Source organism: Hypomesus nipponensis, chromosome 24 (genome assembly GCF_054491055.1).
Source record: "Hypomesus nipponensis isolate SF chromosome 24, ASM5449105v1, whole genome shotgun sequence".
Taxonomy (NCBI): domain Eukaryota; kingdom Metazoa; phylum Chordata; class Actinopteri; order Osmeriformes; family Osmeridae; genus Hypomesus; species Hypomesus nipponensis.
This window is the reverse complement of record NC_140384.1, coordinates 5,602,501-5,614,512: the sequence shown is the minus strand read 5'-3', so window position 1 is coordinate 5,614,512 and position 12,012 is coordinate 5,602,501. Positions and strand designations below refer to the sequence as shown.

At 48.1% G+C, this 12,012-nt stretch overlaps 1 protein-coding gene across 1 annotated transcript in view; it reads left to right on the top strand.

Moving 5' to 3' along the window:
- The window catches only part of LOC146232819 (uncharacterized), a gene marked incomplete at its 3' end in the record, with an annotated part of 272,531 nt that overhangs the window by 36,413 nt on the left and 224,106 nt on the right, over positions 1-12,012 (top strand). Inside the window, exons 3-5 of the mRNA XM_084690016.1 lie at positions 3,856-3,898; positions 5,777-5,895; positions 5,929-6,038. Of these exons, the coding sequence (XP_084546142.1) occupies positions 3,856-3,898; positions 5,777-5,895; positions 5,929-6,038 (272 nt within the window). The remainder of the gene's footprint in view (positions 1-3,855; positions 3,899-5,776; positions 5,896-5,928; positions 6,039-12,012) is intronic.

The window sequence follows — 12,012 nt, the reverse complement described above, 5'->3', positions numbered from 1 at the left end:
TAATTGCTGAAATCTTGTCCCATCCAAGTGTTACATTCACTCACAGGACATTAACATAACTAATTTGAATGAGCCCAAATGACTGCATAATGGAGCACAGTCAGCACGCATGACAGTCGATGGTCATACCAAATTAGCTTGGCTTTATAATTGAAAATTGTCCCCCCACCCGTTCAAATTTTTGGACCATTTTTCCCTCCGTCTCCTTCACGTTGCTATCTCGCCTCCACTCTCAGTTTTTTCCCCCCGATAAGAACAAAGGTTTTTATAATTTTACAAAAAGAGTGCTTGACCTATAATTAGAGCGAGGGAGGGGAGGGGAGGGGAGGAGGGGCCGGAGTGGAGGAGTCACATCCTCAGTTCTGGTAATGATGCTGGAGACCTTGCGGCCCCCCGGGAACCAGAAGAATAATGGGATGGGCTATTTTTATGGGGGACCCGAGCGCTGGGCCACCGCTGGGGGCCTGGAGCCGTGGCGTGGGCTGGTGTGGAGCAGCAGGGGCTGGAGGGGGGCTGGAGGGGGCTAATGCTCCAGCCTGCCAGACGCAAGCCTGCCCATCAGTTCCACACGTCAGCCCAGTGTGCCCCCCCCAGCCCACTGTGCCCCTGTGCCAGCCGATGCTGCTGCCCTTGCCGCAAAGAGCGAGAGGAGAAGAGACGGAGGGAGAGAGGGAGGGGGCGAGACGAGAGAGAACATCTGCTGCTCTCCCCTCACACAGATAACTGACTGTGAGAGACAAGGGGAGGAAGTGTGTTATAATACTGGCAGGCAGCCTCACACAACACACCACATACAAATCACATACATCTTCAATCTATTCAGTTAATTCGGCGATTTGTGTTCCCCTCCCACCCGGCCCCCTCCAGCATACACACACCCACACGCACGTTTCACTGTGAGCAATCATGAACTTGTAAAGGTAAATTTAAACCTTCAATTTCCGCGTTGTTTTGCTGGTGTGTTACTCCATGGGTGACTGGAATAGCAGTTCTATTGGGGTGAGGACGGCTCCACACGTTACCGCAGCCTGGCTACATGATGCTTTTTACAGCAGCCCTCGTTAGTCTGCCTCCCGTATTTTAAGAATTTGGGTGTTTAAGAGCGTCGCTGTTAATCCACACCCTTCAATCACAATATTTTCTATCCTTATTATTCCTCAGAACAGCAGAGAGGTACAGTAGCTGGCAATTAGTGGTATTTCATAATGAATGTGGTCCAATGAGCTGTATGTTATGGGATGGGCTGCAGGGATATCATTTCAAGTGAATTATTACCATATGCAATTTCCCAGCAGCACTTAAAAGCTCATCACACGCTCACATCGGAGGTGGTGTGTCTCTCCTGCTGGGGCTGAGGTCAGTTCTCATTGTGTTTATTGCCCGGTCTTGTTTGGCGGTGAGCCGCCATTAAATGAGACTGTGAGGGAGAGACCAACTCTAAGTTGGAGATATAGATGATTATCGGTTCCTTATGACAGAACGTACAACGTGCAGTGCAGTCATGAATGTATACTGAGTACACATTGACTTGCATTGTTAAAATGAAACTATAGTTTGAGATGAAGGCATGTTTGATGTCTGGTCAATGTTCGACTGTAAACGAACGTCTTTTTAGTCATTATGACCTCTTTCTAACATGAATCGCTGAAATGACACAAACTCAAATACTGTGGTGCGTTTCCCAGAGTTTCCAGGCTTGTTACCTTTCCCCCATATTTCCTTCCATTCATTGAGCTACGAATTCCTGCACAAAATCTTACCGCAAAATGCCAAGGGTCGCGAGTCAAACATATGCAGCGTGGAATACAATTTATTACTCTGCATTTGCCTGAAGTTTTTCTCCTCATGACAACCTTAGGTAAATCACACAGGCTGCTTTATAATGTATGAGGCCCGACTGGCTTGATGAGTAAAAGTCCAACGCTATTGGCTGTTGCTGGATCCCCATGAGACTTTGGGGCCTTGTCTGTGCTTCCAACTCGACCAAACTCACGGCAGACCTTCCTGGTATTTATAGAAAGCGTGCGCAGACAGGATGGTGGCACATCGGGTTGTTAAGAGTGGAGGCTTGACAGCGAAACACAAAAAGGAAGAACGGGACACTCTTTCTCTCTTACTCTCAGACAAGTGTAATCAGTGGGAGGGGGGGGACTCCTCCTCGTTTCATTTGAATATACGGCGCTTGGTTTCGTGCTCTGGGCTCCTCCCGCACCTCCTTCCCTCCTGAAGGCTCATTATTTTACAGCAGGGTGTGAGAGAGGTGGCCCCAGTCTCAGGACTCTCTCCTCGGGCAGTATTAATCAAACCAGCCCAGCAGGGAGGGGTCCACCCACTGACATCACACCACTCGCTCTGCACACCAGTCAGACAAATCTGACCTCGCCAGGAAACTAGATAAGCTAAGCTAGCAAGGAAGAGGTTGGGTGACGTCGTAACGTATAGGGTGTGTGTAAGTAAGTTGAACAGGTTTCAAATCTTTTGTGCTCCAAATAGTCTGTCAAACTTTGACATAACACTCCCCCGCAGCAGTGCGTTGCCGTGTTCAGTGTGCTTCATTAACGACACAGTCACTGCAGTGGCAGGTGCTGTGCACACCTTCAAGACATGCGCTAGTTTTGCGACCGTGCTTTCCAGAGAGCAGTTAGTTGTAGTCAAACACTGGAGCTCTGGACAAAACGCTGTGCAATGTACTAATGTGTAGAACAAGACCATGCAGAGAACAGATCGGTGAGCTGTCAGACTGAGAGGGATCTCCCAATACAAACCCAGTCCACCCATCTCAAATCACTCTAAAGTCACTGAAATCAGGCTTGGTTTCTATATTAAGGTTGATCATTCAAAACAGACCAACAAAGGTCACAAGAAAAGACCACTTCAAAAAGTATAATAACATTTATTGTTGTGCAAATCACCACTTCCAGTTCTATTTCCACCATTTACCTGGTTGTGTCTAACTATAGAGTTAATGTGTCTAACAGATGAGGCTTTTTCTTGTTTTCTGGCAGTTGGCATCCAACTGTTTGATGCATTACTGCCACCTTCTGCTTTGGAGTGTGGATTGGACATACATTTGCCATTGAAATCCCCCCTCCCCCCAAAATAAAAGGTGTGTTTGCGATCAGCAATTACCAAGGTTTGGCAAAACCAAGCAAATATACTGAAAAACTCTTGGAATGGAATGTATACAAATAAAACATGAATAGTGATATCAAAATAGTTAAATCAAATATTTCAGTTACAACAGTTTATAGATTAGATTTTTCTTCAAGTAGAATTGCCAGAGGTGGGAGGGGTTAGTTGTAATAATAGGTGTGGCTAATTGAATCATTCTGGTTTGGACTTCAGACATGCTGCATCTAGTATTGACCAGCTTTGAGAGGTAAACACAATAGCTTTGGTTAACAACAGTTTGATATTAGTCATGCACATATATATTTGGCTAAATGTTCAATGATCTAAGTGGATTTTGATAGAATCCATTTGTTATATTGTTTGCTATCGCGGAGACTGAAGCTGTCCTTTACCTGTGTCACTGCTTGTGGTCAGTAAAGGCCAGCTGCTTTGAGCAGTGCTGCATTGTCATTTCTGGGGAGGGACAGCGGAGTTTAGGTCAAGGTGTGACACCAAGTCTGATCTAAGTCTGTATATGACGTGTATATTTCAGAAGTTACAGAAACTTGTGGACACCGCACACACAACAATGGAGGAATAAACACAAACATGTTTAAATCATGTGGATTCACAAATGATTTCAGTCATATATATTGTACATGCTGGAACAAACAACATGAGTCTTATTATCAGAGTTGTTTGGAAGTATGGATGCAATGTTGATCAGTTTTGTTCTTCCCGCAGTTGACGACAGGATCTTTGCTTGGGGTAATGGAACCAGTGGACAGTAAGTTTCTATAACCATCATGTTGTGCCACTGCTGTGAGGAATGGATTTCCAATAGTTCGTACTATAATCACAAAAGTTTGCTTACTATTCAGGTATTCAAGGCCATTGCTCTAGGTCTGTACTGTGCTTCAGCCTTGCTTTGTTTACCGTCAAATGTTTATGCATAGATCAGGTGTTTTGTCTCTTCAAGACATTAGCAGAAACAGCCAGGAGATGTTCTCGCTCCGTGTTCTCGGGTCCACCGTGTGCTGACGGCTCCTGAGTTCTGCTTTCCTGAGTTATACCTAAGCCCCGTTCCTGTTAAACTTGCATCAGCCTCAGAGGACTGGCCTGTAGAGGAAAAAAGACAGTGTTTTTTCATCCGACTGGCGTTCCTGTTAAACACTCCTAGCGCAAGGGCTGACTGTAATGGCATTCTAAAGCCTTGGAGCTTCTGCTGTGATTCACTGACCCTCAGGTGCAAACCGGCAATGCACCGCTCAGGAAAACACATTCACAGAAGTGCTTCGATCTCCCCCCCCCCACCTCCATACTCTTTGTCCCCCTCAACCGTGATGCTTTGACCCCTCTAAGCGGGTTAACGCACTCCGGAGGGCCAACGAGGAGCCTATAGTTGGAAGAGCAGCAAGCGCCGCGACACCCACTTGCAGAGCAAAGGAGTGAGCGTTTCAGTTACGCAACCGTCTCTCTGATATCCGGAGAGAGGGAAGCGAAGGGAGAAATGAAATAAATAAAAACAAACTGCTCCTTTTTGTCTCCCTGGAAGCGAGGCAAGGGAGGGGGGTTGGGGGGGGACAGAGAGAGAGAGAGAGCGAGAGCTGTGTAAATTTAAACCTGCAAACTTTCTGATGGAAATGGTGGTGACCCCGGTGTGGTCTCACCCGAGCCGGAGCGTTGTTGTAATCAATACGGGCTCTCTGGGGGTGGGGGGAGTCAGGACTGGGCTCACCAGACGAGGACCTTTCGTTCCCCGTTGGTGGAAATAATGGAGAAGACTGTTAGTTATTTTTCCAGACGCGCAGGAAACAAGCGGAGGGGGCGGGCGGGCGGGAGGGAGGGACTGGAGTATGACACTAGCTAGGGGATTGGGGGGAGGAAGGGGGGGATATCAAGTAGTTCTCAGAAGACCTGTGTCTAAAGTCTTGTGCTAGGACCCCATGGGTCATGGAGGTTGGAGGGACATCTGACCTCACTATCCTGGAAAGAGGACCTGGTAGTTTGGACGCCGTTCGGACTGAGAGCAGTTCATGCCCACTACGGCATCGAAAATATTTCAGTCACAAAAGCCGTGTTCCATCTTGGTCTTTACTGCTTCCTTCAGATGTCAGTGTTTATTTCAGAACCTCCAGGGCCCGGTTCCATAGAAGGACTCTGCCAAAATCAACCGGGCTTATTTTGGTTAGTCTGACTCACTTTCAGTTGATTTGGTTCCACAAAGCATATTCAACATACTGTGGTTCAAGCTCAGTTACTATGGCAACTTCTGCTGGGAAACGAACCTGGTCCAGAGCGTCTGTCAGGCTAAGTCTGAGTTGTTGATTGATCAGAGTTCCTGTAACACTGACCCAACAGGAAAGTGATGATTTTACCACTGACTTTCTGGCTTGCTGCCATATTATTTACTGTATAAACCACTATCAGTCAAAAATGAATTAAAGAAATTATACTGTGATAAAGATACCCTGTTTAATTATATGATATCAAATGTTTAGGCTTGTGTTACACATAAAATGTCTCCATCTAATGTACCCTAATAGAACGATAAAAGCTAGATAGATGGTTAACAACAGCATAATTGCAACAAATATATCATGACCAGATATGCAGTTGGATATGAATCCAACAAAAGTTCATACCTTTAATGATGTTCTTCCAGGCTTGGGGACGGGGAGAAAGCAGTGAAGACCCAGCCAGTAGAAGTCCTGTTGCAGTGTCAGGGGAAAGGCCGGACCTGCAGCGGGGGTGTGTCTGGCGTGATGGGCGTGGCCTGTGGGGGTGTGTCTGGCGTGATGGGCGTGGCCTGTGGAGGAAGACATTCCTTTGTGTGGACGGAGGAAGGACAGGCCTACAGCTTTGGGAACAACTTCTACGCCCAGCTTGGCTATGATTTTAGGAAGGTGGACTTCAAAGAACATCAGGTATGACTGTGCCCCATCTTGTATTGTCCGTTTGAAATCCTTGGAAAAAACTCGATTGGTGCAGATCTACCAAAACATTCTCACACTGTGGCATGATCGAGTCATGGAGCGTCCTCAATTGAGATCCTGCTAACGCTACAATTCAACTTGTCAATTTTAGACCACACTGTGATGCCTAATCCAGTCTGATGTTCCCTTTTACTAACAACATCATCACTGCTGTTTGAATGTTTTCAACTAAGGCTCTGTTTAGAATTCATCTGTGGGGAGAAACGCTGCACAACAAACGAGGTGGTCTGATGGTAACTATTGGATACCTCCAGAGGCTACATGGCGTGGTGCCCCTGTCTCTCTCACCTTCTCCCCTCTCTCCCTTCTCCCTGTCTCTCTCTCCCTGTCCCTCTCCCTCTCTCTCTCTCCCTTCTCCCTGTCTCTCTCTCCTTTCTCTCTGTCTCTCTCTCCCTGTCTCTCTCACCTTCTCTCCCTGTCTCCCTTCTCCCTGTCTCTCTCTCCCTTCTCTCTGTCTCTCTCCCTTTTCTCTGTCTCTCTCTCTGTGTCTCTCCCTTTTCTCTGTCTCTCTCTCCCTGTCTCTCCCTGTCTCTCTCTCGCTGTCTCTCTTTGTCTCTCTCTCGCTGTCTCTCTCTGCTGCTCTCTGTCCTTATGTTGCCCTTCTGTTGCAGTCTGCTGAAGGAGACAAATCCTAAATTAAGTGCTGGGGAAATGAAATCGGCTCTCCTGTGAAGTGTTCCACTTGCATCCAGCTTAATTTTGCCTACTCATTTTATTTGATTCTCTTACACACCAGCGCCCCCCCCCCACTCTCATTCTCATGCAAAATAAGTCAATTTATGCCACTGCGCCAGCGTCTGTAGGTGAAGGAATCCCACTTAATGGGATGTGTGTTTCTGTCTGTGTCTTGAGTGCATGCATATCAAGCCTTGGCGTGTTGCTTGTTTATTAGCTCTTTCCTCCGTCTTGAATTATGCTGCCTGCGCACTTCAATAGGTTCTATCTAAATGTGGCCCCTTCGTCTTATTTCAAGGACAACATTTAAATATACTGTCTGAAGTGCACCGTCTGGACTCCCCTGGCCCAGACCACAACCACCCCCTGTTTCAACCCCCAGTTCGTGCGGGTAAACGTAGGTTCCCACAAGGTCTGCGAGTTCCTGGGACCGCCCTGACATTGGGGACCAGATCCGCCCAGCCACCTGGCAGTGCTGGCGCTCCAGGCCCAGGGAGCTCACCTCTCCATGAGAAAGGCCACCTGGCTCCGCCTGACTGCACCCAGCCTCGCCTTACGGGGAGAGAGAGGACCAGGAGAGGGGTCTGGATGGGGCCCAGTTCCCCACCTCTAGTCTAGCCTTACCGTGGGGCTCCATTGGCCCTGTGCGAAAACCAAAACTGACCCCCCACCACTCCCATGCCCCCCCCCCCCCGCCGTGCCCTCGGTGTGTTTGTTCAACCGGTCCAGACATGGTGCCCCACACCCCCATCCCCCAGCACCCCCCCCCCTCCCCCAGTATATGATCCAGGGTATTGTTAGGCGAATCTGTATGTCGGGTCAGGCAGCCTCGCCCCTAAGGGCTGTTTCTTCTTACCTCCTGACAGGAGAGGGAGAGCTGGGAGCTGGGAAACACTATCTACTTTATCGGGTGGCTGATAAGGTGTTGGGAACCTGCTCACACCTGCGACGCCTTTGTCCCGGCCCGCGATGGCATTTCACCTGCAACAGAGGGCCTCTCTGACAGGGCCCCTATTAAATGGTTTGATCGACATGATTTTAATGTCATACCGTGGGGATGTATACGTCTGTGAACAGAAATGAAAGCTAATCTGTTTTTTTTTTTACATTTTTTTGTTCCCCTCTTCCGCCTCCCCCCCCCCTCCCTAAACGGGGACAATGACTCCCTTTGGTCTTTCTTCTGAGCTTTGGGGGTGTGAATGTAAGCGGACTGTGCACCCCTCTCCGGTTCTCTTCACTTCCCTTGTGTAAACATGACTGTCGGAGGCCCTATCAGATTTGTTCACTTGATGTATGTGAGCCCGCCTGTTGTCTGGGGAGTCATCGGCCTAGTGTCACGCTACTGTCATCTGGATCATGCGCCCTTCACCCTGTGTGTGTGGGGGTGTGTTGTGTGTGTGTGTGTTGTTTTGTGTGCTCATGCGTGAACACTTGCTTAAGCATTGCGTATTGTCTTTTAGCAGGCCAGCACCTTGTAGTCCCATATTAGCCATTGTCTACACATCCACGCTGACTTAACTAGAGAAGAGAGTGGAAATCCTTTCCCGAGTGTGGAACGTGCGCCGCCTCAGCTTGGCACGACACTCAGCGTTCAGCCTGACTGAGCGCAACTTGTTTGAATGTCATATTTATCCCCGTGTTTTGTCAGAAAATTAACTTCCTGCGAGTTTGCGGCAAAGCCGAGCATATGGCCGCGGCTCTCTGGAGATGACAGCCTATCGGAGCGCGAGCTCGCCGGCGCCGCTGCCCTGCTCTGGCGGCAGATGCTCCGGGCTTCTCCGCGATTAAGTGGAGATCATCACTGTTTTCTTTGAGCACCGCTGTGCCTTGTACTCCGAAGTGTTTCGTTAATCACTGCCTGCCTTCCTGCCTGCCTCGCGTCCTCGCAAGCTGCCAAAGCTCTCATTAAGTTCGAATCTCCTACTCACCAGTCCCGTGACGGAGATCCTAGCAGGCAGGCACCCTTCCTGCATGAGTGGAAACGACTTCCTCGCGCGTAGCCCGACGGAGAGAAGTGAGCCCGGTCAGGAGTGTTTTGTGTACAGTTACTTCTGCTGGCTCCTCTATCGCTACTGGCGTCTGGAGGGTAGTGTTCGTTGTCTGTCTGGCGTTTTTGTGTTTGTTCCCTGTCTCTAAACGCGGTAGTTGGTGGCTCCTGTTTCGAATGCCACCGTGTGTTGGGGTTTGTCTGCAGGCCTGCGAGGGGAGAGAAGCCCATTCTTACTCTCATCTGTTCAACTTGTCCACCCCCTCCTCTCTGCATGTAATTAGCAAACACCGCAAGTCTTCGGGAGTTCCATAACTCCTCTGTGACTCATCAAGGGAAGCTCAGAGTTCCTTTATGTGTGAGTGTGTGTGTTTGTGTGTGCATGCTTAGTCTGTCGGTGTGTGTGTTTGTGTGTTCAAACAACACGCAGGTATACAACTCTGGTCACAGGAACAGATGAGAAATCGAAAACCCTATTGTCTTCTCCCAGGCTGGTTGTGTATTTTCCCCCATGCAGGCAAAACAGCCATTGTATGTTGTACAACTGTGACATGCTGTAACCCTGATTGATCTTGATCTGCTACACAAATAATAATATGATTATCAGCTTTTCTCTCCCCTCTTAACCGTTCTGGAAAATAACATTAGATATTTCCTTTCATGGTAATCTGCTAGTGAGCAAGTGCACCTCTCTACTCCACAGGCCTCCTTAATTCTCCTTTTCTTCTAAAAAGACACACATTTCCCCCCCCCCCTCCAAAATAACCTATTTGCAACACACCCACACATAGACGTTCCTTAGCTGTGTAACACTGCTATTCTATGCTGCTCTAAGCCTGGCCTGCTTGTCCCGGCACTACGATCATTCCCCAACAAAAGCAGGATGGCATTAACGCGACTTTGAATGCATTTGCATGGCAAAGCAATAACATGCACCTTCTGACTAAAGAGGGAGTGATCCCATTTATCACAGGTTGGATTTCCTGGGAAACTAGCCCCTCCTTCACCATTCTCTCTCTCTATCTCTCTCTCTCTCTCTCTCTCTCTCTCTCTCTGTCTCTCTCTGTCTCTCTGTCTCTCTGTCTCTCTGTCTCTCTCTGTCTCTCTGTCTCTCTGTCTCTCTCTGTCTCTCTCTGTCTCTCTCTGTCTTTCTCCCTCTCTCTCCCTCTCTTCCTTCACCATTCTCTCACTCTCTCTATCTCTCTCTCTCTCTCTCTCTCTCTCTCTCTCTCTCTCTCTCTATCTCTCTCTCTCCTTTTTTTGTTGGTCTTCGTCTTTCCCTCTTTCTTGCTCTCTCTCCTTCCTGTCTCATTCTCTGTCTCCCCCCCTCATCTCCTCCCATCTCTACTTCCCAACACACACACACACACACACATTTATGTGGTGATACGTGCCGCAGTGGTGCTTGGCAGAAACCCTGATTAGTGCCAGTCTCTTTCTCCTCACTATGCAGATATCCTTTATTGAAAGCTGGCCCGCTCAGCCTGTGGAACTGCCAAAATAGCATTTGCTCCTCTCAATCAATTATGATGAAATTGGTTTACATTGTCAGTAGAGGTTGTTTGGAGACTTGTTGAAGAGTGGTTTTGAAATTAGATTGACACAGATGGGGTGGTAGACACTATTAGGCGGCCAGATCTGAAACGTTTGTACCCTGATGTAAGATGCACTAAATGGAGAAGGAGAAAAAAACACCCCGTATTGCATTTTGGGGTTTATCTGCCACGGGAATGTGTCCTCGGGTCCAGCGGGCGCCGTTTCTAGCATGTTCTGTCATTTAAGCTGTTTATGTCCCCCAAAGCGTACAAACGACTTGTGCTCTGAGCGAGGTATGGCTAATTCTTCGACAAGGAGGCTCCCTGTCAGGAGTAGCCATGGGAGGAGGTGTCACTTTGATATCTAACACTTAACGGGTGGGGGGACCAGAAGCGTTTGCCGCGCTTCGGTAGCGGTGCATTTGATTCGAACACTGACCAGCCTCCTCATTTACATTGCCCCCTGGGACCTTTTCGGCAGTCCCCCCCCCCCCCCCCCCCCACACACACCCTCGTTCAGACCGAAGCTGTCGTATTGTACCCACGTGCGGTTGGAAGGGGCCAGGGCTCAGAGTGGTGTGGTGCCCCCCCCTCACAGAAGCCACCCTGGAGAGGGTGACAGAGACGAGGACATGCCGGCAGGCAAGGAGATGCTGCAAGCTTCTGCCATTCTTTTGTTGTCAGTCAGAAGGAACTGGAAAGAATGCGGGAGTAGGCCCCAAGACTACAGTACCCATAACCCCTGACACCCACCCCCTTCTACAACAAAAAAAAAGATCTGTCTTCTGAATATAGTCGAAGGCAGAGAGTCACACAAAAAGCACGATGACACTCAACACAATGTTGTGTTTGTCATTCTGATTGATATTACAATTAATTTGCTGAGCTATCTTAGCTTCCCAATCTAGCAATACTATTTTTGGTCAACCTACCACTTTATCGACATTGTTGTTCTTAATATTAGCTTTATTATCCAATACAGTGAGAATAGTGTGGTTGTGACCTTTAGTTAGAATGCTAGCATGTGTTGCCATTCCACACATTGAATCCAAGAGGTTTAATAAGCTCTTGGTGCGTGTAATGCTGTACTGTAATTGTGTACATTTTCTTAGTGGAAAACTAAGTCTGGTAATAGGATTTTGACAATGTGATTTGAATAATGATCTCAAAGCATCCCATTTTAGTGCACTTAACCAAATAGAATATTACTGATTACAACATTTATTCATGGCTGTTTGTGTAACCTTCTTTCAGTGTCTTGCCAACAGCCAATTTTCTCTCAATTAAAGCATGATATTAACACTCAGTAGGGCACAACATAACTGAAATGCTACAGTGAACCTCTTGATATTGTGCTGAAGTGAGGGACGACAGATGGGGAAGACACCCAGCATGATACAGCCTTTACATTGTGTATCCACGGAAGTCATCTGGAATCGGGAAGTTCTCCATCGCTTCACTTTAAAATATGAAAGACCTCCAGTCTCAGGTAGAGTCGGGTAACAGGGAAGAGGACTTGGGCAGATTCAGCCGATGCCAGTTGGCCCAAACTTAGCAGGAAGCTGTGGCATTAAATGGCAGCAGCTGCTCGCAGTTCGAAGAGCATGTCCCAGTCAGAGGAGGAAAAAGCGATGGCATCTACATTAATACTACCTTAATGGCCCATCTGGCGCTCCGTAGGGTCCCTGGCTGCTGGGCGGACTCAGGC